Source organism: Gorilla gorilla, chromosome 10 (genome assembly GCF_029281585.2).
Source record: "Gorilla gorilla gorilla isolate KB3781 chromosome 10, NHGRI_mGorGor1-v2.1_pri, whole genome shotgun sequence".
Taxonomy (NCBI): Eukaryota; Metazoa; Chordata; class Mammalia; order Primates; family Hominidae; genus Gorilla; species Gorilla gorilla.
Genome location: NC_073234.2, coordinates 139,942,921 through 139,967,817, shown reverse-complemented (window position 1 = coordinate 139,967,817; position 24,897 = coordinate 139,942,921). Strand labels below are relative to the sequence as shown.

The 24,897-nt window shown below is 57.6% G+C and overlaps 1 protein-coding gene across 37 annotated transcripts in view; it reads left to right on the top strand.

The window, feature by feature from the left end:
* NCOR2 (nuclear receptor corepressor 2) overlaps nucleotides 1-24,897 on the top strand; it is a 245,481-nt gene that overhangs the window by 54,005 nt on the left and 166,579 nt on the right. For all 37 annotated transcript variants that reach the window (XM_055358335.2, XM_055358347.2, XM_055358371.2 and 34 more), the window contains one exon: nucleotides 19,425-19,646. In XM_055358335.2, coding sequence (XP_055214310.1) covers nucleotides 19,542-19,646 — 105 coding nt within the window. In that variant the 5' untranslated portion in view covers nucleotides 19,425-19,541. The remainder of the gene's footprint in view (nucleotides 1-19,424; nucleotides 19,647-24,897) is intronic.

Genomic DNA, 24,897 nt, shown 5'->3' with positions numbered 1-24,897 from the left:
GCCTCGGCCTCCCAAAGTGCTAGGATTACAGGCATGAGCCACCACACCTGGCCTGGCTGTAACCTCTTCTGGGAACACCCTTTCCTGAGACCTTCAGCCTCCCTGATATAGGCCTCTGCTAATGGCGCCTCCTGAGAGAGGCCTGATGTCGGGTTGTGACTCCCTGTGACACCTTCACTGCTCCTTGTAACACTGTCACCACCAGGGTCTGCGGTATGCCCATCACCCCTGTCCCCACCTTGTTTTAGTCTATTTGGACTGGGTGGCTCACAAACAATAGAACTTTATTGCTCACAGTTCTGGAGGCTGGATGTCCAAGACCAAGATGCTGGCAGATTTGGTGTCACATGGGAGGAGGGCCCGTTTCCTGGTTCATAGATGGTGGCTTCTCCCAGGAAGAGGGGCAGGGCGGCTTTCCGGGGGCACCAATCCCACTCATGACAGCTCATCACCTCCCAGAAGCCCCACACTCTGACATCATCCCGTGGTGATTAGGTCTCAACATGCAGATTTTGGGGGGACATAAACATTCACACTCCAGTGCCCCTCCATCCAGGATTTTGTTCATCTTTGTCACCGCTGTGTCCCCAGCACTGGGTATGTAGCAGACACTTAGGAGACAGTTGTGCCTGACTCAGTGTCTTCCATGGGGCCTCAGCCTGTCACCTCCCCATAAATGGGGCCTCTCTGGTGAAGGAGGCCCTGCATTTTGGGGATGATTTGGAAAACCGGGAAAAGTTCTCACGCTTTTTCTCTGACTGCCACTGGGGTACCCACCAAGCATCCCAAGAGAGCTACCCCTCCTAGATACAGTCATGAGAAGGAACCCAGGGATGCTGTAGGTACGGGGAGTGGGGGAGGGGTGGCGACAGCCTCAGCCTTGTGTGTTGAGGACCAAGGCGAGGTGAGCATTCCACATACCTTAGTTCATTGTGTCCTTCCCATAGCCTTGTAAAGTCGGCACAGAGTCACCCTCTCCTGATAAGGCACAGAGAGGGTAGGCAGCTTGCTCAAAGACACACAGCTGCAGGCCTGCAGTATTACCAAGTGAATGGCATTTCCAAGGCAGTTGCTTCTTTGCTCAAGGTCATGCTTAGCATGTTAAGGGGATCATCCTGTTTCATCCCCAAAAGTCCCTCTACTATCCCTATCTTCCGAGGCGGGTCCTGTTTTCTGGGGATCTGGCTCAGAACTGGCAGGGGCCCGTTTCCCAGGCTGAGAGAGTGCGCCTCATTTAGCCCAGAGCAGAGGCCCAGAGATGCCCACGCTTCTGAAGGTTGGGGGTCGGTTTCCAGTGTGGCTTAGAAGTTAGAGGGCAGGAGGGGCACCCCAGAGTGGAGGAACCGCCCTCTTCCTCCGGAGTCGTTCATTTGCATGACAATGAGCCCTTTGTTCCTGAGGCCAGCCTCCTTCCCAGGCTAATAACATAATTCCTGGCCTGTGATGTCATAATGGGCCCTTTCTGTGGCTGGGGTCAGAGGCTGGGTGGGCAGCTGTGTGGGCCGGGCCAGGCCTGCTAATAACCAGGGAGGTGGTGATTGCCAGGGGCCTGTATGCCAAGCTGTCTCCTTCCAGGGTCTCGCTGAGTCCCCCCGAGAGAGCAGCGGGAGGTGAGATTTGCTCCCCTGTTGACACTGGAGCAAGCTGAGGCTCCAGGAAGCCCTCCCTGGCCCCACCGTTTGTCTGGTCCCCCTCGATGAGCTGCTTCAAGCTTCTTGGCCTGTGGAGTGGGGGTGACTCACTGTCAGTTTGGCCCTCGGCCGAGAGGCGTGGGCGTGAGAGTCCCTTGTTTCCTGTAAACGGGAGGGAGGCCAGTACCCAGCGGCTACCGTGTTAGGGCCACTAGGAAAGCCAGGTTCAAACCTTGGCCCCACTTGGTCCCCTGGGCATCGGCTGAACTCCCTGTGCCTCCGTTCCCCCCTCTGCTTCATGGGGTTCCGCTGGGGGTTGGGCTCAGAGCTAGGCAGGGAGTGAGCTTTCAGGAAATGGGCAATGTCAGAAAAGGCGGTGGCTGGTGAAGTGGGGTGAGTGGTGATCCCCCCAAGAGGTAGGTCCATGTCCTAGTAACCCAGCCCCTGTCAGAGAGAGACCGTATTTGATAAAAGGGTCTTTGCAGACGTGTTTTGAGATGAGCTCATCCTGGGTTACCCAGGTGGGCCCTGAATCCAAAGACCAGTGTCCTTAGAAGAGATAGAAGAGGAGAGAGCAAGACTACATGAACTACAGGAAGACAAAGGCAGAGATTGGAGGGCTGAAGCCGCAAGCCAAGGAATGCCTGGAGCCACCAGCATCTGGAAGAGGCAGGAAGGAGCCTCCCTTTGAGCTTCTGGAGGGAGTGGGGTCCTGCTGACGCCTTGATTTTGGACTTCCGGCCTCCAGAACTGTTAGAGAATAAATTGCTGTCGTTGGCCGGGCGAGGTGGCTCATGCCTGTAGTCCCAGCACTTTGGGAGGCCGAGGTGGGCGCATCACTTGAGCCCAGGATTTCAAGATCAGCCTGGGCAACATGGCGAGACCCTGTCTCTACAAAAAGCACAAAAATTAGCCGGACGTGGTGGCGGCTTGCCTGTAGTCCCACGCTGAGGCAGGAGGATCAATTGAGCCCAGGAGGTCAAGGCTGCAGTAAGCCATGATTGTGCCACTGCACTCCAGCCTGGACCACAGAGTGAGACCCTGTCAAAAAATAATAAAAAAATAAATCACTGTTGTTTTAAGTCTCCTGTTTGTGGTCATTTTTATGGCAGCCCTAGGAAATGAACACAGCTGGCGACGCCAGTCTCTGGAGGTGGGGGAACTGGCCCTGGTGGGGGTTGGTACTGTTCCCCACTCCAAGCCTGAGGGTGCAGGACAAGTTTGGGTGGCCGAGAACCCCTCTGTGCCTGGGAGTGCATGAAGCCCCATTCGGGGAGTCTGGACTTTCCAGGAAGGACGCCTTGCTTGAACCTGCCTTTCTTGCCGAGAACCAAATCCACAAAGCCCTAGACCCCACCTGCCGCCTGCTGTTCGCTGTCCCCTCAGACAGCCCTGCTAAGGGGACAGGACCCAGAGGCAGGAGGCTCTCGGATTCTACCCCGGCTTTGCCCCAGGCCCCGGACGCCCTTTCCCCACGCGTCTGGTGACTCCTGCAGAACCCGGGTTGCACTCATCCCCCAGCAAGCCCCAGGTTTGCCAGGTGCCCTTGACAAATGGAGAAACTAGGCCCAGAGAGGGCAGGCTACTTGGTGGAGGCCACACAGCTCCTTAGTGGCAGTGACGGCCTTACAGTGTCGCCACGGGGGCTGGCACTGGGGCTTCCAGGAGTGGGGATCAGAGTTCTCCGCCACATGGAGACCTGGAGTGGAGCCGGCCGGCTGTGTGGACCTGGGGTCAGTTACCTGATATTTGGGACACTCGGCTGCCTTTGATGGACCTGGCCTGGTGTAGGTGGTACCCCGAAATCTGGGCTTTAAGCACACCCTGTCTGTGCTCTCAGCCTCAGTCTCTCTGTTTGCAAACTGGTCTTTGAGCTTCAGCTCCACGTCTGCGATTTTGCTCTTAGCATGTTCATGCATTCAGCAAACATTTATTGAGCACCTGCCATGTGCAGTGTGCTGGGACTCTGGGGGACACAAAGGTGTGACTCTTGCTTCATGGATCTTGTGTTTGGGGCTGTGGGGGGAGAGGAAGTGCAGCAGCACAGGTTGGAGTCCAGATTCCGGGTTCTGATGAGGGAGGTCACAGAGCTGGGGCCGTGAGGGAGGTGAGGATGTGGCCTTTCGTCTCCTCCTGGGCCCGGCGTGGACGGTGTGCAGCAGGCTCTCAAGTGGACATGGAGATGCCCACAGCCTGTCCGCGGCGGCCCATGGGCACCTCTGGCTGGCAGGACCTGGCCTGGTCTTGTGAGCAGGGACATGGGATGGGAGGGCTGCAAGGCCTGGCTCCAGCCTGGTGGGAGAGACGACAGTCTCCTCCAGCCTAAGCAGCAGGCATGGGTATGCTGGTGACAGGGCCCAGGACACAGTGGGTGAGCTGGACACAGGAGGTGGCTCGCCTGGGTTTGCATCCAGGCTGTGCCCTTGTTGGCTGTGTGACCTTGGGCAAGTTGCTTGGCCTCTCTGTGCCACAGTCTCTCCAGCTGTAGAATGGGGATGATAACAGGGTCCCTCACGGGGGCGCTGTGATGGAAGGAGTTGGTGCCACCAAGTGTTGTGTTGGGGACTGGCTGTGCCAGTGGCTGCGAGGTGTTCCCTCCCGTGGCTGCTCAGGGCAGCAGCCTGGAAGATGGAAGTGGCATTTGCTCATCTTCCCACTGCCCTGCTCCTCCCTGTGCAAATAGCCTCAGTCTTCCACCTGGGAAACGGGAGCTGTAACAAGCACATGGCCCCATGGAGGTCGGTAGGAGAAGCAGAGCTGGGGTGCATCAGTGCCTGTGGGGTGGGGGCTTGGGGTCGCCACCTGCTCCAGGTTGAGGCCTTGGCTGCCCCCGAGGCCTGGAACAGCCACTTGTTTTACAACCCAGGAAACTGAAGACCTGGCAGGGATGGCCCCAAGACATGCCCATGGGTACAGCCCATGTGGTGGCTCCTGGCTGCAGACAATGCCTCTTTTTTCTGGCCCGGCGGGAGCAGCCCAGGCTTGCTCAACCTGGCCTAGGTTTATCAGCACATTTGGTTCTGTGGCGCGGCTAGCAGACATTCCCTCCGAGAGAGATCGTGATGTTCCTCCGGAAACCGAGGTCCGGAGGCTCAGGTTACTGTGGGGGGCGGCCGTCGGGGGGTGTGCCTGCCTCTGAGAAGTGACCCAGATCAGAGCTGGGCTGTGCTGGGCAGTGTTCATCTGCAAAGCTGCCGCCTGCTCTTTCACCCATGAGAGCCACTGACCGCTCAGGAAGGGACTGGGAGCCGCCCACTTTCCCTTCAGGGTGACACAGGACAGGCCTCTCCCTGGCTCCTGCCTGGCCCCTTCCCCCTACACTGAGTCTGGCCTGGGTCTCCCATTCCATTTCTCTGGCCTCTTCTTGGCTGGCTTTGGACCTGTCCTCACCTACATGGATAAGGGACCTAGCGGGTGGAAGAGATCTGATTCCAGGGAGATCCTATCTGAGAGTTTGTGTTTTAGGAGGGTTGCTATCTTAGGTCTCTTGTTTGCAATGCACAGACTCCCTCTGCCTCCTGCATTTAGCACAAATAGTTCAAGTAACTAAAAAACCTCAGAGAAGCTTCAGGCACAGTTGGATCCAGGTGCTCCCTACTTTCAGTCCCTGATAGCCTGAGACTAATAATTGCAGTTCAGTAGCTCCAGTGGAAGGACAGCTTCTTGTTCCCAATATTCCAGCAAATATCATGGGAATGAGTTTTGTTGCCTCAGCTTGAGAGTTCAGAGTTAAGCCCCACCCCCCCTCACCAAAGCCAGTGCCACTTTGGCTGGAGGGCTGGGTCAGCCTCCCTGAGACCCCAGGACTGAGGGTGCAGGGGGGGTGGTTGCCCAGGGAAATTGGGGTGTGGCATGCACGGAGTGGGGCCGGGTGGGCAGAGACACTGTGTCTTGCTCCCTGTGTTGGAGATGGGGCCAGGTTGGGGTCCCTGCCTGGCCTGCCTTTCATGGCCAGTGTGTGTCCCATTGGGGTGGAGCAGGTGGCGCCGATGAGTCACTGGGTTTCATTCCTGTTATATTTAATAGTTGAGGGCCTCTTGGGTCCCCCCTCCAAGCCGTTGCTGGTGCTCCACCTCCTGTCCCCCCATCAGCCCGATTCAGCTCCCCAGCCTTCCCTCACGTCTCTTGTGGCGTCCAGTGACTACATCATAAGCCACAGGTCACGTCCTGGCAGCCCCTGGGCTGTATTTGGCTGTCAGACTGATTTATTGGGTTGGTTTTATAGTCAGTGTTGTTTTAGAAATATCGGGAGATGTCTCAAAATTGGGCTTCTTGGCTTTGCTGGAAAGATTTGGATGCCGTGGACCCCCTGTGTTCCAGCAGGGTCTGGAACATCAGGAATGTTTGGGGGCCACATTCCTGGGTCTCTGCTCAGTGTTGGCTGGGGCTGAGCTGCGGTCACCCCCTTCCTGCGGGCCCCTCCCCTCGGCGTGGTGCCTGCCTGGGCCCTTGTGTTCCGGCAGGGTCTTGGGTATCTACAGCTCTCCTCTTGCTTTTTGTCCCTGCCCTTCTTCGGGTGGATCATCCGATCCCAGGAAGACGCTTAGCTTCAGCCGTCGCCACTCCTGGGCGCTGAAGCATTTGTTTACTGTCTGAGCTCCTGGCTGCAGGGGCCATAGGACCTTTTGGGTTCTTGATCACTGTCCCGTCATCAGACATTTATTGATCAATGCCCCTGGGGTAGTTGAATGGCCCAGATGCATCCACTTCTGAGCATTGGACAGAGCTGACGTAAAGTGGATTCTTCCCGTTTAGCCTGGGAGCCCAGGCGGCAGTGGGGTCCTCCCATCCAGGCCCTTTGTGGTCCAGCCTGGCCACTTGCTGGGGGCTGGGAGGGGTTGGGGAGGCAGGAGGGGACCCTTGTTGAGTGGGTGGGCTCTGTCGCCCTGGACGCTGCTGCTGGCACAGCTATTCTTAGCAGCAGAAACATTTGTCCTCATTCACATGTGGTGGATGCCTCCAGGGATCTACCCTGAAATACTAGAGGCGACCCCATAAATTCCCCAGAAAGCCATCCTTGAGGGCCTGCGTGCGTGGAGGAGAAGCGGGAGGAGGCGTTTCCGGCAGCTGCACAGCTGTGGATGTGTTTGCCAGATGTTGGAGGCAGGGAAGTCGGTGGGAACCTTGGGGAGGCCGCCTTCACACTCGGGGTCTGGGCACGGACATGAGCGGGTGGGACAGAGACTGCAGACTGGTGGGCAGACAGAAGGGCTCTGGCCCTGGCCTCGAGTTTTGGGGTCCAGGGGCCCCTCTGAAGCAGTCAGCCCTTCCCTGGGCCCGCGCCCTTTTAATTCCCTGGGCCCTGGCCTTGAGGCCACCTGGGTTGGAGGCAGCTGGCGAGGGGAGAGCTCAGCTTATCGGGTGCTTCCGAGGGATCAGAGGTGCAAGTCGCTGCCCAGCCATGCCCTGTGGCCGTCATGGGGTCCTGAGGTGAGGTGGGCCAGAGACAAGGCCTGGACGCATGCTGCACTCAGCTCTGAGGGCCTGCTGAGTGCCGGGGCCACTGGCAACACTTTGCCTTTTATGGGGGCAGCCTGAGCCTTTGGGGCCACCACAGAACAACACAAGCACAACACTAGCAATCAGGGAGTCCTCCCTGGAGGAGGTGTTGTTTAATTTTAAATTGTGGTAGATACATATAATGTGAAATTTACCTTCAGCCATTGGTAAGTAGATAATTCAGTAGTGTTAAGAATAGCCATATTGTTTAGCAACCAATCTCCAGCACTTTTCATGTGGCAAAACTGAATCGCTATATCTGTTAAACAGTAACTCCCCCTTCCTTGCTCTCCCCAGCCCCTGGCCCCAACCATTTTCCTTTTTGTCTCTATGAATTCAGTGACTCTGGCCACCTCCTACGAGTGGAATCGCACAGTGTTTGTCCTTTTGTGGCTGGCTTCTGTCACTCAGCATAATGTCAGGAGCTGTGTTCCATGTAGTCTGGGGTTGTTGGTTCATTCTTGGCCATGAAGCAAAAAGGATGAAGACCCAGGACCCCAACCCAGTCCGCATCCTTTAGAAACCCCAGGTCCCGCCGCCTCTCCAGGTGCTGACCAGGAGCCCAGCCCCAGCTCAGCCACCCAGCTCCCTGAGCCCCACTCTGGCATGGCCTCCCTCTCTCCTGCCGTCACAGCCCAGGGGCACGGGGTTAAGTGGTTTGCCCAGGTTACACAGCTGGTGCCAGCGTCTCCCTCCCCACTGCCCAGACACCAGCCTCCTCTCTGACTCCTCACTTCCCTCTGCAAAGATTGCTGTTGGGAAGGCCAGATGGAGGAGATGGGTCTAATGGAAAACACGTCCCTCCTGGGGCGCCCGGAACTTAATGAGGAAGAGGCGGCAGAACCAGGCGTAATGTTTGTGAAATACCTAAATGGGGAGGGCCGCTCCCCGTGCAGGGCTTCTCGGGTGGAGCCACGGGAACCTGGAGTGCAGAGAGGGTTCGTCCTGCTGTGGTTTATCTCCCTCTCTTCCTTTTAAAATTAAATGGAAACAAAAAAAAAAAAAAAAAAAGGAGGGGAGGAGGAAGTGATTTTGAGCATACTTCGCCGTGGCAGGGGAGCAGGGCCGAGCTGGCTGCCGTCCAGCGGACAGGAACGCTCCAATTAAATTGGAAACAGTAACGGGCCTCCTCGGAGGCTCCGATCAACGCCACTTCCCTTTCTGTTCACTGAGGGCGGGTGCCTGGGCTGGCAGGGCCGTGGGGAGGGCCGGGGTTTGGGCACCCGTATCCTGACTGTGTGGCCTTGGGCAAGTCAGTTCACCTTTCCGAGCCTCAGTTTTCTGATCTGTTCAGTGGGGCGAATTGTGTTTGGTGAGTGGAACTAGAGGGTCTGCTGCCTCTGGTGTTAGCATGAGATAAATGTGGCCTGGAGTGGAGGTGGGGCCTGCTTTGCCTGGGGTGAAGGGGTGCAGGAATGGGGAAGCTGGGGGGCTTGAAGCGGAACGTGGGGAATGATAGAGGCTTTCCCAGTGGCTGAGGAGCCTCTCTAGAGGAGGGGAGAGATGGGGCTGGTGATGGGGGTGGCTTTTGCACCTGGCCTATTTTCCCCTGGAAGCAGGAGCAGGACGTGGCACTGGGGAGACAGGAATAATGGGCTGGGGCATTTGGGCTCACTTGAGAATCACAGGCTCCTCCCAGACTCAGTTTGCCTATCTGCAAGGCGAGGATAGCCATAGTGACTGGCTTGGTTAACATCATCGCCATCGCCTCCCTCCTTCCCCCGAGTGGTCGGCGTGGCAGAGGGCAGTAACAGCCACGCTCTCCTTCTGGGGGCTCTTCTGTGGGCCGAGAACTGCACCGAGATTCTTGTAGCTCTTTTTTCCAGTGAATCTTTCCAAGTGAAGCTCAGAGAGGTCAGGACCTCACCCAAGGTCACACAGCTGTGGAAGTGGCGGAGTTGGGATTTGGAATTTATCAGCACGTGGGAGCCCTTTGGAATGGCAGTGTGTCCACAGGAGGCGGCTTGGTTGAGAGGGCACTGGCTCGTTTCAGTGACCGAGGGGCTCAGCCCACAGCCTCCATAGCTCCTGATCCTACAGGTGCAGCCCACAGCCTCCATAGCTCCTGCTCCTACAGGTGCGGCTAAAACTGCCGAGGAGGAGCCCTGCCTGGTGGGGGAGACAGCGGTAAACAGGTGGCTGTGGCACAGGGGGCCGAGTCCATGGGAGCGGCAGGGGGAGCGGGCCATGGCACCGGGGGGCCCCCTTGGGGTTGGGGGAAGGTTCCAAGGAGGTGCCAGTAGAGGCAGGAGCTGAAGGCTCAGGAGAAGACAGACTGAACCTGCCCCATTGAGTCCAACCAGCCAGGCAGGGCATGTAAACAAAGGTAGCTGAGTAGGAGGGGACGTGGCAAATAGGGAAAGCCGAGCCTATCTGGTGTAGATAGCCTCTGCCCACTTCCAGCCGGCCATGGCTGGAACCTCAGTTTCCCCCGTCAAACGATTTTGTGGTAAAATACGTACAAAAGATACCATTTTAGCTATACTAAAGTGAACAATTAGTTGGCATTTAGGACATTCACGGGTTGTGCAACCACCACCTCTGTCTAATTCCAAAACAGTTTCATCCTCCCAGAAGGAAACCCCAAACCCATTAAACCGTCACTCCCCCCTCCTCCCTCCCCACAACCCCTGGCAGCCTCAGGCCTTTGTTCTGTCCTGGGAATCTGCCCCTCCTGTGAAGTTAATGGAGTCATGCAGTGCGTGGCCGTTCTGAGCGGCTTCTTTGCCTTTTGTGCCATGTCTTCAGGGCTCACCTGCATTGTGGCTGAGTCAGCGCTTACCTTTGCATGGCTGAATTGTAGTCCATTGATGGACAGACTGCATTTGTTTCATCTGTTTGTCAGTAGATGGACATTTGGGTTGTTTCTGCTTGTTGGCTGATGTAAATAGTGCTGCTGTGGGCATTCTAATCCTTTCTGTTTGTTTTGTCACCAGTTTTCCGTTCCTTGGGGATGTGTAGCTAGGAGTGGCATCGCTGGGTCATGGGGTAATTCTGGGTTTAACCTAGTGACTGTTTTCCACAGTGGCTGCACTGCACATCTGACATTCCCACCCGCAATGTGTGAGCAGCCCTCATTAGGAGAAGCCAGACATTCCAAATTTCCTGTGAAATCCCTCTTTATAAGAGCCGGTCTCTGGGGCTTAGCTGAGCTGACCCTGGGGTGAGGAAGCAAGTCCCAGGAAACTGCCCAGAGGGAGCAAGTCTGGGACCTGACGAGATGCTCCGGGCACCCCAGCTTTCTGGCTATAACCTGGCCCACGTATCTCTACCCTGTACATCTACCCGGGGTCAAGGAGGAGGATTCCCAGGCTGGAGTCCTCTCGGCCTTTCTCCTTGAACCCAGTTCAAGGGGAAGATGTGCTGGTTTATGCTGAAAAGGGAGAAGTGGTGCCAGGTGGGGGACTCGGGAGAGTTGAGACCCTCCCACGCTGAGTCTGGGTTTGGGACTGGAGGCAGTTTTCCCTAGGGTCCTTCTTACTCAGCAGGCTGGGACTTGGGGAGCAGTTATATGGGTTTGGGGGTTCCTGAAGGCGACAGTGCCTTTCTGTGTCCCTCATGGAGCTGGACATGTGGGAGGGCCTGGGAATATTAGCAGGATGAAGACATGCTTGGCCCTGGGGATTGGTTAGAAATGTAAGACCAGAAAAACCCAGAAAATGAAGCAGCTAAGTTGATATCCATGTGGTGATCAGTCTGTGCATCCATGCGCCCATCCATCCATCCATGCATCCATCCATCCATCCATCCATTCGTCTGTCCATCCATCCATCCATCCATCCATCCATCCATCCATTCGCCCATCCATCCATCCATCCGTCTCTGTCCATCCATCCATCCATCCATTCGCCCATCCATCCATCCATCCGTCTGTCTGTCCATCCATCCATCCGTCCATCCATTCGCCCATCCATCCATCCATCCGTCTGTCTGTCCATCCATCCATCCGTCCATCCATTCGCCCATCCATCCATCCATTCGCCCATCCATCCATCCATCCATTCGCCCATCCATCCATCCACCCATCCGTCTGTCCATCCATCCATCCATCCATCCGTCCGTCGTCCGTCTATCCATCCATCCATTCGTCCATCCATCCATCCATTCATCCCTCCATCCTCTGTCCATCCATCCATCCATCCATCAATCCATCATCCATCCATCCATCCATCAGTCCATGCATCCTTCCTCCTTTCCTCCCTCCTTTCTCTATCCATGCATGCATTCATTCATCCATCCTCCTTTCCTCCCTCCCTTCCTCCTTTCTCCTCCATCCTCCCATCTCTATCCCTCTTCCATCTTCTCCCTCCATCCAGCCACCCCCTGCTGAGCACCTGGGTGGGGAGTCTGCCAGTTGGGCCAGACCTGTCACTGGGTGTGGGCCGTGGTCGGCAGGGCCTTTTGCCTTTTGTCTGACTTGGTCACTGCTGTAGCTGTGCTTGTACAGTGTTTGCACATAACAGATGCTGAAATAATTCTCTAATTGATGAGAATGGGTCAGAAACCGGAGTTTGGGATGGGTTTGGCTTGCCTGGTCTCAGCTGGAGGGCAGACCGCACCCTTGTGGGTGGCACCCGGGATTGAGCTCTTAGTATTTGACCCTCAGCCCCTCCGGCAGAGCCAACGACAGGCTGGGGTTGGGTACCTGGCTCTTCCTTAGGGAGTGGAATGACCTTTCTGCCAAGTGAGGGCCAAGGAGTCTGGCCTCATTCCTGCAGGCCTGCCGCTGTGCATGGGTGGAGGCCCGTTTCTCTAGGGCCCTGACGATCGTGGCTGTCATCATTCAGGGTTACAGGGGCCCTTTTACCTGTGCCCCACACTCAGACACCTGTGCCCAGTGCTCCTCGACACAGGGGCAGCTACAGTGTCCTTTGAACACAGAGACCCCAGAGGCAGACTTGCCACAGGAGACCGCACGTCAGCCTTGTTTAAAGTGCACCAGCTGTGTCCTTCCTAGCTCCCTTGGAGTGAACACCCCAGCTTTCTGGCTATAGCCAGAAAGAGTGACCTCACATGCCTTCGCTCACCCCACTCTCCCCATCCAGGCCTCCCTGCTGTCCTCACACACCAGGCTCGGTCCTGCCTCTGGGCCTTGGCACCTGCTGTGCCTGCCGTGTGGACTCCCTCCTCTCCCCCGCGCCTTTGCATAAAAGGCACCTCTGGTGACGCACCCCTGACCGCCCACTTTCAAAATGTACCCCCATTCCCTGCCCGCCGCCTCCTGGTTCTGTTTTTCTCCATAGTGCTAACACCTTCTGCCATCCTCTTACTCCCGTCTCACCTGCTGGAATGGCAGCTTCACGAGGTGGGGGATTTGGGATCAGTAATTCACTGCCGTATCCCCAGCACCTTTCACACAGTAGGTGCTTAACAAATCGTGGTAGACAGAGGGAGCCACCAGGCCGGGCAGCAGGAGCTCTCTCTTCACCCCCTTCCGCATTGGCTGTGGGGGCCCCTCTGGACTGGGCTGGGCGAGGTGCACCCTTGCCACGTCCCACCGGCTTTCCGCATCTCAGGACTCACTCCAGAGCTGGATTCCTGAGCATCCGTTCTGCGCCAGGAGTCCTGCTGAAGGTGGCCGTCAGATACTTGGCCAGTTCCCCAATTTTTACTGCACGCCAGAAAGTAAACATGCAAGGTGTCAACATCCCGACCCGTGGAGCTGGCGCTCGGCAGCGCCTCGTGCGCACGTCCCAGAACTGCTGTCCCAGAGTTCCCCCGGGCCGGCTTCTCCTCGGGCCAGACTGGCTGCAGTGGTTTTGTTTAGTAAATATTTATTAGATGCCTACTGTGTGCTGGGCTCTGGGGATACAGCAGTGAACAAAACAAGTATTTCTGGAGCACCTGCTCTAGTAGGTAGTGTTCTCCCTTAATGTACGTCCGCCTGGAACCTGGGAGTGTGGCCTTGTTTGCAAAGGGTTTCTGCAGATCTCATTAGTTAAGATGAGGTCACAACCGGATAAGGGAGGGCCCCAAATCCAATATGACAGGTGCCCTTAGAAGAAGGGGAGACACAGAGACAGGAGATGCAGTGGAAAGACCGCGTGGAGATAGAGGCAGAGGATGGCACGATGCATCTACAAGCCAGGGAACACCGGGGGTTGCCGGGGCCACCAGACCTGGAGGAGTGAGGAAGTAGGAAGGGCCTCCCCCAGAGCCCCCAGAGGCCGTGGGGCCCTGGTGACACCTGGATGTGGACTCGGGGCCTCCAGAACAGTGAGACAATCCATTTCTGTTGCTTGAAGCCATGCAGTCTGTGGTGGGGCAGCCGAGGGCGCTAATACGCCTCGTGTGTGCCAGGTGCCGTGCCTCTCGGTGGCTGTCACACAATAGGTGCTTATTCCACAGTGAGTGGAGCAAATACCTACTGAGCGGTGAGGGAGGCCGATGTGGCTGAGCTGCAGGGCTCCTGGGGCCTGCCTGTCTTCGCCGGGCCAGGCTGGGACAGTGGAAGCACGGCCTGTGTTCCCGCCGCGGTTCCGCCCACCCCAGGGGGGCTTTGTGCCTTGGGCTTCTCAGAGTATCAGAGGGTTCTGTCGAGTGTGTGTGTGTGTGTGTGTGTGTGTGTGTGTGTGTGTGTGTGTGTGTGTGTGTGTGTGTGCGCGCGCGCGCGCGCGCGCGCTCGTGCCGTGGGCGCTCTCTGCCTGGCAGGTTGGTTTTTAATCCCGAGGCTCCCCCACCTGCCACAGGTTCTTCCAATCTCAGCACCCATTAGTTCCCAGAACATTTCAGGCACGTGCGGCGCAGAGAGCCCCGCGTGCCTTTCATCCTCCCCACAGCCCGCGGCTGAGCGCTCCGGGCACATCCGGTAGCTCCCACACCTCCACCAGCCCCCGCCTGCCCCTCACCCTGAGGCTGTAATTCCACCCTCCCCAGGTCTGAACCAGGCCGCTCAAGACACAGAAAATCTATGGAATGTGTCTCGGTGTGGCCTCATCCTGCCGGAGCTGGAGAGGAATGCAGGGGTGGGAGGCCCCATGGAAGCTTCCAGGGCCTCCCGGAAAGGTGCCTCTGCCTGGCCAGGTGGGAAGAGGACACAGGTGTGGTGGTTTCTGGCATCACTGCGTTGCTGGCATGCACCTCCGCTGGGCAGAGTCATTCAGTGTGCACCTACTGTGTGCCAGGCACCAGAAGGGGCTCTGGGTCCAGCAGGAAGCAAGGCGGACAGCCAGTCAGAGCTCACGGCCCGAGCTTTCTGCTGTGGATTTGGAAACCTTACCAAAGCCCGCAGTGGCCGGGAACAGGGAATGTGGCCCACTTGGCTTCTGCTGCTGCCCGGCAGAGTGCAGTGGGGGATGGCGGGGGCACTTGTGTGTTTGCTACCTCCTGGCAGGCATGGCCCAGGGACAGACCCCTGCAGCCATGCATGGGGAGCCCCTCCACCTGCCTGCGTGGGATCTGCAGCCCTCCTCCAGCTGGTTCAGGGGCCAGCAGGGGCCCTGGGGCTGTGGTTGGTGGCTTGGATGTGCAGAGGCCTGCTTTGGCCCTTGGTATCCCCGTTGGGTATCCCGGCCACCTGAGATCTGCAAGTCCCTTGACCTCACCCAGGCACTGTCTTGTTCTCCTCGGAGGCCTGACCCCCCTGACTCTGCATGGCTGAGCACCTGCTGTTCCCCAGACACCTCTCGGTATGCCACAGGCACAGGGTCCTCGCAGCGGGCCTGTGCAGCGGGACTCCTGCAGCGAGCTGTTTCCACGGCCTGCAGAGTCAGCCTCCCTACTGACTTTCACCCACCTGCCCATTTCCCCTTGTCTGTCGCTGTTGCCCTGATCCCCCAGTGTCCCCTCTCTTGGACATTTGCAGGAGCCTCCCCAGGTCTCCCTGATCCACTCTTGCTGTCCCCAGTGCCTGCTCGTAAAACACTGACCCTTTACTCTCCCCCGCAACCACCTTCTGTGGCTCCCCACTGCCCTGAGAACAAAATCCATCCTTACCCGGGCCCATGGGGCCCTGAATGACTCTGTCCCCACTTCCCCCCATATTCACTCAATGAATTTCTCAAACATGAACAGCACCTGTGCTCACCCCCAGGCCCTCGCTCACCCCTGGGCCTGTGCTCACCGCCTGGTGGGGGCTCACCCCCAAGCCTGCGCTTACCCCCCACCGGCTGGCGCTCATCTCCCTGCTCTTGCTCAGCGGCGCCTCCAGCTGGAGCACTCTCCATCCCCTCGCCTTCACCCTCCGGAAGTTCTTCTTCCTCGTATCTCCTGGCTCTCCCCAGGGCTGGGCAGAGCCCCTGGCCTGAGACCCTCCAGGGCCTGGACCCCGCCGGGTTCACAAGAAGTCCCCAGCGCTAGCCCGGGGCTCAGCAGAGACCACAGTGTGTATGTAAATAAATGAATGCCGCCCACCCTTTCTGACCCCACCACAGCCAGACGCAGCGGCGACATGGGGCGTTTGTGTCTGAATTCCCCCTCCAGCCCGGATCCATCCTCAGAACCTCCTTTGGCCAGGACCAGATCCTGGAGACCCTGGAGGGGCTCCCTCATCCTCTCCTGCCCCCATCTTTGAGGAAATGATGTCATCATTTTTTTTGGCATTCACTTCCAAACCTGCTGATGAAAAGTCAAAGTTTATTTTTTTCCCTATTCGCAGTGCTGCGCACCCGCCTCCTCTATCAAGTTTCAAAACCTTTGCATCACTGCCCTGTAAAACCCTGTAACCATTAGCAGGCCCCATTCCTGCCTCACCCTGCCCTCCTGGTAGCCACCAGTCTCCTTTCTGCCTCGTGGATGTGCCTGTTCTGGACATTTCACATCCGTGGAGTCATGCAGTTCTTGGCCTTTTGTGTCTGGCCTCTTTGGTTCAGCATAACATTTTCTGGTTACGTGTGGTGTAGCACACAGCCGTCCTTCGTTCCTCTTTATGGCTGAGTAATACTCCATCGTAGGGATGGACTGGAATTTTTGCTGGGTCTGCCTTTTGGCTACTGTAAATTCTGTTGCCATGAACATGCATACCATGTTTTGTTTGAGTCCCTGTTTCCAGTTCTTTTGGGTGGATGCCTGGGAATGGAATTGGTGGGTCATATGGTTATTCTATGTTTAAATTTTTGAGGAACTGCCAAACCGTTTCCCTAACATTTGTTTTTTTTTGAGTTGGCAGGAAACGTGGCTCAGGTCGGGAGGGGTTGGAAACTGGGTTTCCTAAGCTCGTGGTGAGTGAGGGTGGCACGAGGTTACTGGAGTTGTTCCCTGTTCAGGCCCCACCGGCATGTGAGGCGCTGGGTGGGGGGCTGGTGGGGGAACCCCTTGGTAGGTGAGGGGCCGAGGTTCCAGCCCCATGCTCCGGGGTGGGCACTGTGTAAATCCCAGGCAGTGGAAAGCCAGCCAGCCAGCCAGCCGCGGGGCACTTTAGGAAGGTGTCACCCTCCCTGGTCTCTGGTGCCCGTGTGCACCATGGTAAGCGTGTGTCAGGGGCCTGTCACCCCCAGGCAGCATCTCACTGGGCAAAGGAGGAAAGAAAAGCTGTGGGTAAATGAGGCCTCTCGGCCACCTTGTGCAACTCAAAATCCAGTAGCAATTTGGAAGTTGCCCGTGGTGCCCTTGAAAGAGGGGCAGACCTCGGGAACAGCACCCTGCAGAAGTGACGGCCTTATCTCCTCCAACAGACCGGGAACTGTTTAGCACCTAGAGAGAAGGGAACAGAATTTGCTTTGCTGCATGAGATGACCAGGGTCTGCAGACTTTGAGCCGAGCTCTAGCAGGAAGAATTTTAGAACAGGGCTGGGTCCTGGTGGCCACAGCTGTTCTCTCTCCCAGGGCCAGACTCTTGTTTCTGGCTGCAGAACGGATGTCTCATTACTCTTGGGGCCGGGCAGGGCTAGCTGTGCCTTGCCTCCCCATCATAGCGTCACTGGTGACTGGGCTGCAGCTGCATCATTGACAGTCCTGGTGACAGTAGTATTAGGCGTTCTGGTTTGCTGAGCATTTACTGTGTGCTGGGAGCTGCTGAGTGCCTGCTGTCCGCCACCCGGCCTTTCCTGGGGTCCTCGCAGGAGGACTTAGGCAGTCAGAATATGCACAGACGTCTTCATGTGTGTGGGAGTGCGTTTGTGATGCCGATGCCTTCCTGTTTATTCCACATAGTACTGGGTTTCTGTATGCCTATGCTGATAATAAGCTTCTCTTGTAAGTAAAGTTATGCCTGACTGAATGAAAGTGACAGGCCCGGGGCTAGACGGCTGTCGCCTGGGTAATCTCTATAAAAAAGTCCCTATGCGAGGGTGGCACATGAATATCTGATGTTTAGGGAACACTGTGTGTTTGGAGGTTCAGAGAGGGCAAGTGACTTGCCCAAGGCCACGCAGCTTAGCGATGGTGGAGCGGGACGTGTTCCCATGTTCACGGGAATTGCGCCATACATCCTGTCTCGGGGCTGGGAAAGCCCACGCAGGCAGGACCGAGGTGGTGGTAGATGTGTCAGTCTTGGCTCCGGAATTCCTTGGCTTTTCTGTGTTTGAAGGATGGACAGCAGCCAGTTGAAGGGGTGGCCTCCTCTGTGACTCCTTCTTTCCCTGTGTGAGCCCGAATTCTTGGTGGCACGTGACAGAAACCCAGCTTGGGCTGCCAAAGACAAAATGTGCAGAAGGAGCTCCCTAGCTCCCCTAATGAAGTGAGCAGGCTTCGACCTGCCTCCAGCCACCATCAGACACAACCTGCTCTTACCGCCCTTTCGCCCTGCCTTCCTGCCGGTGGGCGTGGGTCTCAGGCAGGCTCCTGCTGCATGGTGGCCCCTAGAGCTCCAGGCTTTCATTCCCAGCTTAGATCCCCAGCAGAGACCACCTTTCTCCTGGTTCCAGCAGCAAAAGTCTCAAGGCAGATTCTCATTGACTCCTATTGGGTCACAGGCTCATCCTTGAGACAGTCACTGGCCCAGAAGCATGCAGGACTCTGATTGGCCAGGACCGGGTCACATGACCATCCCTGGCACTTGGGGAGGGAGGGAGGGTCAAGTCTACACTAATGAGAGATGAGGTGGGGCCTGGGAGGCAGTCAGGGCCCCCAACCTTAACCTTCCTCCCAGTGCCCCTCCACATTAGGCCTCCAGGGCCTTCCTGCTTGGAGAAGGACGGTTACCCTCTTCAGGTTGGGGGAGGGGGTGTTCTGATGAAATTGCAGGGCTGGGTATGCTCTGTTTCCCCTCCTGACCCCTGACCTCGTGTGGTGCAGCCTCAGTCCTCCGCCACTGGAGACATCCAGGCGCTGGGTCCCGGTGCCAGGGTGCATTTCCCTCAGCTCTGGGGGGTGTGTGCAGTTGTGGGGGTGCTGGAGAGGGCTTTGCATGAGGCAGGACCTGATGGGCACACCTTTTCTGAGGGGCTGGTTCAGGGAGAGTGTGGAGGGGGCCTTGCTGGGATGGGACCCTGTTGTAAGCCTAGCAGGTGGCGTGGAGCTGTGGCTGGCGGAGGAAGGGGAGAAGCCTTGTTGGGGGTGGGGGGTGCTTAGGGGTTTCCTGGCAAAGGCAGCTTCGGAGTAGGGGTCCCCGTGGCTCCCTGGCTGGGCCGTGTCTTCTCTGTGGGGCTGTTTTTCCATCTGTAAAGCTGCTAGCCCGCTTCGTGTTACTCCTCTGGCATGGCCACGAGTAGATCCTCTCCCGTGGAAGGCTCCAGTATCTGCCCCAGGAGCCGTTTGGGGTACCTATCCCTAGGCTGCAGGGCCCGACTGGCTGTCATTCTGCCCTTGGCTCTTCCTGGTGTAGCCCTCCGTGTCCTAATCCCACCTCCTAGTTTGCGTCTGGCTAACCTCATATCAGTCCTGTCCCATGTCATGGTGTCAGCCTCCTGCACAGGGTCACAGCCTTGCCCAGGTCATGCTGTGGCCTGTGGCCCGCCTGAGCTGGCCCTGGTCCCTGCTGCCTGGGACAGCGGTGTGTGCTGTCCCTGCTGCCGGCCACCCCTCCTGGGACAGGTGCTTTCTGGGAACTCTGCCCTGTGACTTAGAAACCCGGGGGCCATGGAGTGAAGTTGGATGGGCTTAGGGGGGCTGGGAGCCATCTGGGTGGTGGTGAGGGCAGCACAGAGTCCCTGTGCCTGCCGGGTGAAGGCCTGGGTGGGGAGGAGGCCTCTGGTCCCTTGCGTGGCTTGCATGGCTCGGAGGGACCTTGAACGCCATGCCTGTCTCCTTGTGCTCCCGGAGAACAGGTGAGTGTAGCAGTGGATGGAGGAGGGTCCAGGCAGGCCCCTGGGTGCTCGCGTGTCCTCACGGGACCACAGGAACGACTCGGGGACCTGTGCATGGAGGAGCCAGCTGCCCTGTGGCTGATCTTGTTTTTCTTTTCTTGTTTTCCCTCAGGTGCCAGTGACGGGGTGGCCCGTGAGCTGATGACGAGGACTGGCTTTTAATCCTTGGTGGTGATTAAGAGAAAGCTTATTGGGGCCTGGGAGCAGCTCCCCCCCGACCCCCACCACCATGTCGGGATCCACACAGCCTGTGGCACAGACGTGGAGGGCCACTGAGCCCCGCTACCCGCCCCACAGCCTTTCCTACCCAGTGCAGATTGCCCGGACGCACACGGTAAGGGGGTGCACGTGTGTGCGCCTGGGGCTACCCTTGAGACCCTTCTTCCATTCCACTGAGTCTTCACCCCTTCCTTTCTTCTGGGAGCCAGGCTCATGTGGCTGTGAGCCTCCCAGGGCAGAGGGGAGGCCGCCACAGAGAGTCCTGGTGTCTGAAGCCTTTTCCAGAATATCTGATAAAATCTCTTTGCTCCCATTTTAAAGCTGGGAAGATGGAGGCTGGGGCCAGGCTGAGCTGGGGCTCTGCCCTCTCTTGACTGGTAGTGGGATTGGCACGCGAATGTGGAGCTCCTGCTGTGTTCACTTTCCTGCAGCCTAGCCTCACCTCTGCTCCCCCGCTGCCGCGGTATTGGGTAGGATTGGGGTGGCTTCCAGGGGGCAAGGGGGCCGGGTAGGTCACAGCTCCCCTTCCTTCCTGTCCTCCCGTTCCGTGTGCATTCACTTTGGTGAGGCTCGAGGCTCTGAGATGAGGAGGCTCCACACAGGCTGCGTTTCTGCCTCCCTGACATGAGGGTCCAGGGTGCTGGCTGTGTCTTTGGGGAGCCCGCCCCGTGGCCAGGGCAGATGGCTTGCCCTGGGAGCAGGTGGGCCTCGGTGCCTACCCACATGTGTGCCCTGGTCGGGTCTCCTAAGCCACACCCCACTCCACCCCACTTCCCAGCGGGGGCCCCATTTCCTGCCTCTTCTCTCACTGCATGGTGTGGCCAGGACAATGGGCCTTGGTTTCGCTCCTTTGGCATTTATGGGGTACTTGCTGTATACCATGTCTCTGGGTGTTTGCCAAGCGGCTTTCAGAATTGTGGGCCTCCCCCTTGTGACCTCCTGGCTGCTGAGTGAGGGGATGTGAGGCCTGGAGGTCACAGCTGGAGTGAAGCTGACTCTGCCGGCCACCGTGGGGGTGCGTGTGTGCGTGGGTGTGCGTGTGTCTGTCCTGCCTGGCTGGTGTGGTCCCCTCTTGTGAGAACCAGAAAGGAAGCTGTGTGGGAGGACGTTTCCATCAGTGAGCAGAAGGTTTTGCATATAAGCTCACTGGCCCTGCCTGGGGGAGTCCCTGACACAGTGGCCTCCTGTAGGTTGGGCCTCTGGGGCGCTTTGCAGAGTCAGCTGTCCTCAGTGGGTGCATTGTGGATCCCTCTTAGGACGGCAGTTCCCTGGGCAGAGTCATTGCATTCTCCAGGGCGGCCCTGTGAAAGAGCAGCTCGCGCTCTCATCCCACTTTGCAGATGAGGAGACCGAGGCCCAAGAGGTTAAATCACAGGCCTCAGGTGCGATTGCCCTAAGTGGGGAGGCTGCCACAGCATCGGGGCTCCAAGCTTCTGTGTCCCCCCACTCCCCCGTGCCTCTATTTATTGAGCACCTAATGCGTGCCTGGGGCTAAGGAATAGACTCCCGGTGGGAAATGATTTTATATTTTGTCATCATTGTCTTTATCTGTCACCACCACCAACAAAGAAGAGCTCTTGTTAACTGAGCACCTACTATGGGTCAAATGTTGTTCAAAGCCCTGAGTGTATATGGTTGTGTGCATTCCCCTGATCACCCCAGAGTGGGACTATCATGCTCTGTATTTTGTCAATGGGAAAATATTTCACAGGGTAGGAAACTGGACAAGTTGCGTAACCTCTCTGAGCCTCAGTTTTGTCACCCATAAAGCGGGGGTACTGAGAGTACCTGTCTCCTAGATTCTCACGAGGGGTAAAGGGGATATGCTGAATGTTCTTAAGACGGCGCCTGGCTCAGGGCCAGCCCGCTCTGTCCTTTTGCTGCTGCCGTTCCTTGGTCTTGTTGCTGTACCTGCAGCTGCCCAGAAGGGAACCTGCCTGCCCTGGGGGGGCCGCTGGCTTCTGGTTTCTTGTCCTGTCCTGTGGAGGTTCCCACTCTTCTCCACCGCCCTCACCCCACTCCTAGCCTTGGGGAGTCCTCAGGCTGCTGTGGCCTCTGCCCTCCCACCCCTCCTGCCCTTTGCCCCAACTGGGCCCTCGGGGTCACTGGCTGACCCTAGACACCTCCCATTCTTCTCCTGCTGGGCCGTCAGTGACGCAGGATGTGGGTGGACAGGGCCAAGCGCTCACTGCCCCCTCCAGGCAGGAGGCTGAGGCCAGGGAGTGAGTGGGGCCCAGCCTGGCGGCCACAGGTGAGAACATGTCTGTCCTTGTGTGGGGGCAGCAGGGGCCACCTGTGTGTGCTCCTCCCTGGGGGAGCTGCCCCATTTCAGACCCTCCTGCCTCATGGTAGGGCTGCCCATCCAGAGAATCCTGCTTGTCTCTTGAAGGGCAGGAGGAAGAGTTCGGGGCACTCTGAGGAGGGCCCTGCTGCCCTGGGCATATTGCAGGGTGGAGCCGCTTTCTTGCTGTGGGTTGGAGGTGAGCTGGGGGCTGTGATCTGGAGGCCCCTCCCTGGAAGCCCCTCAGCCCTCAAACCCTTCCTGTCCTTTTAACGGGCAAGACCCAGTTTGAAAGATACTACCCCCTTCCTGAGCTCCTCATCAAGCCACAGAAAGACAGATCCCCCGGGTAAGGGGACAGTCAGTGGTGGGAACCTGGCTGTCCTGGTTCCTCGTACAGTAGCCGAGGCCATTCTGCTGGGATCCACGGGATGCCTCAGTGACCTTCCCAGATTCAGGTCACCTCCACACATACTCCCGACAGGCGTACCTCCTGGGACAGCCCCTCCTGTCTGGAGAGTCCTCTTCCTGGTGCTTTGGGCACGGGGCTGCTTTGATGGCAGGTCTTCCCTGGAGCCTGTGAGACCTCAGTGTGGCTTCGAACCCTCTCCGTGTTCAGCTTGCTGAGTGGCATTGGCCCGCTCACAGCCACGTGGAACGGCCTCAGTTTCCCCACCTGCAGTACCGGTGTCCTGGTGGGTCTGTGCATCGGTGGCAATGTCTGCATGCAGCAAGCGTGGGGTAGTCATCTCTTTCCTCCTGGAAGGGTGGCAGGAGACCCAAGCAGGGCCTCTTCCCCCTGGGGAACCACAGGACCGTGGATGCCGAGCTGGCGGTGGAATGGTGCAGGCCGTGGAAGCCTCTGCCTCTGCCTGTGCTCTGCCCTGGCGTCATCTGCGGGCTGCTGGTGAGTGATTCCCAGCGCAAATGGGAGGCTTCACTTAGGGGGTGCTTGCAGACAGAAGCCTGGACCCTGAGACCATGGAAAGCCCCCAGGTTCCCTGACTCAGCCTCAGCCATGCTCCAGGCTTCTATACGCATCATCCCTGCCCTCCCGCTTCCTACCTGCCGCATCCCCCTGTGCCTCATTCTCTCCATCCTCAGGGGCCCAGCTTCTCTCCGTGACAGTAGCAGGATCCTATGACTCTCCTTGAGGGTCCTGGGGAAGCGAGGGTCTCCAGGGTTGAGGGTCCAGTAACAAAATGCTCACAGCTTTTGTTTTCCCGGAGATCAACGCCTCCTCCTCTCCTGGCCTCCTTTCAGGCTTTCTGTGGCCCAGCTCCATTCTGCCTTCTTCTTCAAGTCCTCTGGGACCCCTGAACACTCCTGAGCTCCTCCAGACCTTGGGCTAAACGAATGGGCTAAACGAATGCAGTTAAAAGCAGGGACACAGAGTCTGAATCCCAGCGTGACTCTTTTCTGCTGTGTGGCCTTGGGCAAGTTACTTAACCTCTCTATGCCGCAGTATTGAAGACTGGTTCATAGCACCGGTTCTGGAGCCAGATTCCTTGCATTTACATCCTGCCCCAGTGATGTCCTAGCTGTGAAACGGGGCAAGTGGCCTTACCGTCCTGTGCCTCAGTTTCCCTATCAGTTGAGCAAGGATAGTTTTAAGATTGTGAGGATCCAATTAGTTGATAGGTGCGGAGTCCTTCGCACCGGGTATGGACAGAGTAAGCAGACATTTGATATAATCAATAATGTAATGATGACGATGCTATTATTACAACATTGCCTTTAGTAGCTTTTTCTGTCTTGCCCCAAGGGTACACTTTGGGCTTTGCCCCTAGGGCAGGGGTGAGCACACCTTCTCTGTAAATATTTCAGGCTTTGCAGGCCATGCAACCGCCCTTCGCGGCCCGTGTGGTGTGAAAGCAGCTCAGCCAGGGTGTAAGGGAGTGGGCGTGGCCTGTGCCTGTGACACTGGACGCTGCTGCCTTGGCCTTGGGCCCTAGTGTGCTGCCTCTTGGCCTAGATTAGCTCTTGCCAGACTCCCTATGGGAAGGACCGGTCTGTTTCATTTCCAGTTTGTCACAAATCGATACGGGGTCCCACTGCACAGACGCAGGGGCTCAGCCAGGCCCAGTCCGGCAGGGTCAGACAGAGTTGGTTGTGCCCTTGGATGCCAGGGTCACACCAACCCCAGAGGTCTGCATGCTATCATGTTCTGTGCCCACTTTGTTGCAGCTGGCAATGTTGCAGACCTTTGGTGGAGTAGTACTGCCCTGGGCTAAGGCTCCCAGACCCTGGAGACTGCCTGGGCCAGGCTGGGGCAGGTGGGCGCATGGGGATCACGGAAGAGGCTAGACTTGGGAGGTTTTGCAGTGTCCTGAGTGCCCTGGGGGGTCTCTCCATTAGCTTCATGGCCCCCTTGCAGCTCAGTTCCTGGTGCTTGGTGATGGCTCTTAAGAGGCTGTTGAGGGATGGTTTGGCCCTCAAAAGAGAGGCTGGTGGGAGCTCCCATGCTGGGGGAGATTCATTCATTCATTGGGAGCTCCCATGCTGGGAGATCCATCCATCCATCCATCCATCCATCCATCTGGCAAATACTTATCAGGCGTCTCGGGCCCGTCCTCTTCCAGGCCCTTGCAATGCAGCTGTGAACAGAACAGGTAAGCATCCTTGTCTCAGGGAGCTGACCTCCTTGTGGGGAATGGCGAGTTGGGAAGGAGATGAGGGGAAGGGCTGAGGTTGGGGGAGCCCAGATGTAAGTAGAGGGTCGGGGAGGAGCCTCACTGAGAAGCTGCCTTTGGAGCTGAACCTGGAGGAAGGGAGAGGGCCAGGCATGTGGGAATCTGGCTGAGGAATGTTCCAGGCAGCAGGAACAGTATGTGCAAAGGTCCTGAGGTGGGAGCTCTCTTGACTGTAGCCGCCATCATTCCAGGAGAGACCTGTGAATGCAGCCAGGGTCTAGGAACGTGCTGAATTCTTCCTTTGCTTTCCCATGAATCCAGGGTCCAGGAATGGGCTGAATTCTTCCTTCCTTTCAGTGTGCAGTCCGAGGCATTCCCTTGACACCTTCTGGAGTAAGGAGCCCTATGCAGGGGCCAGAGAGGGGCACTCCTCTCCCGCAAAGGAACTTCTC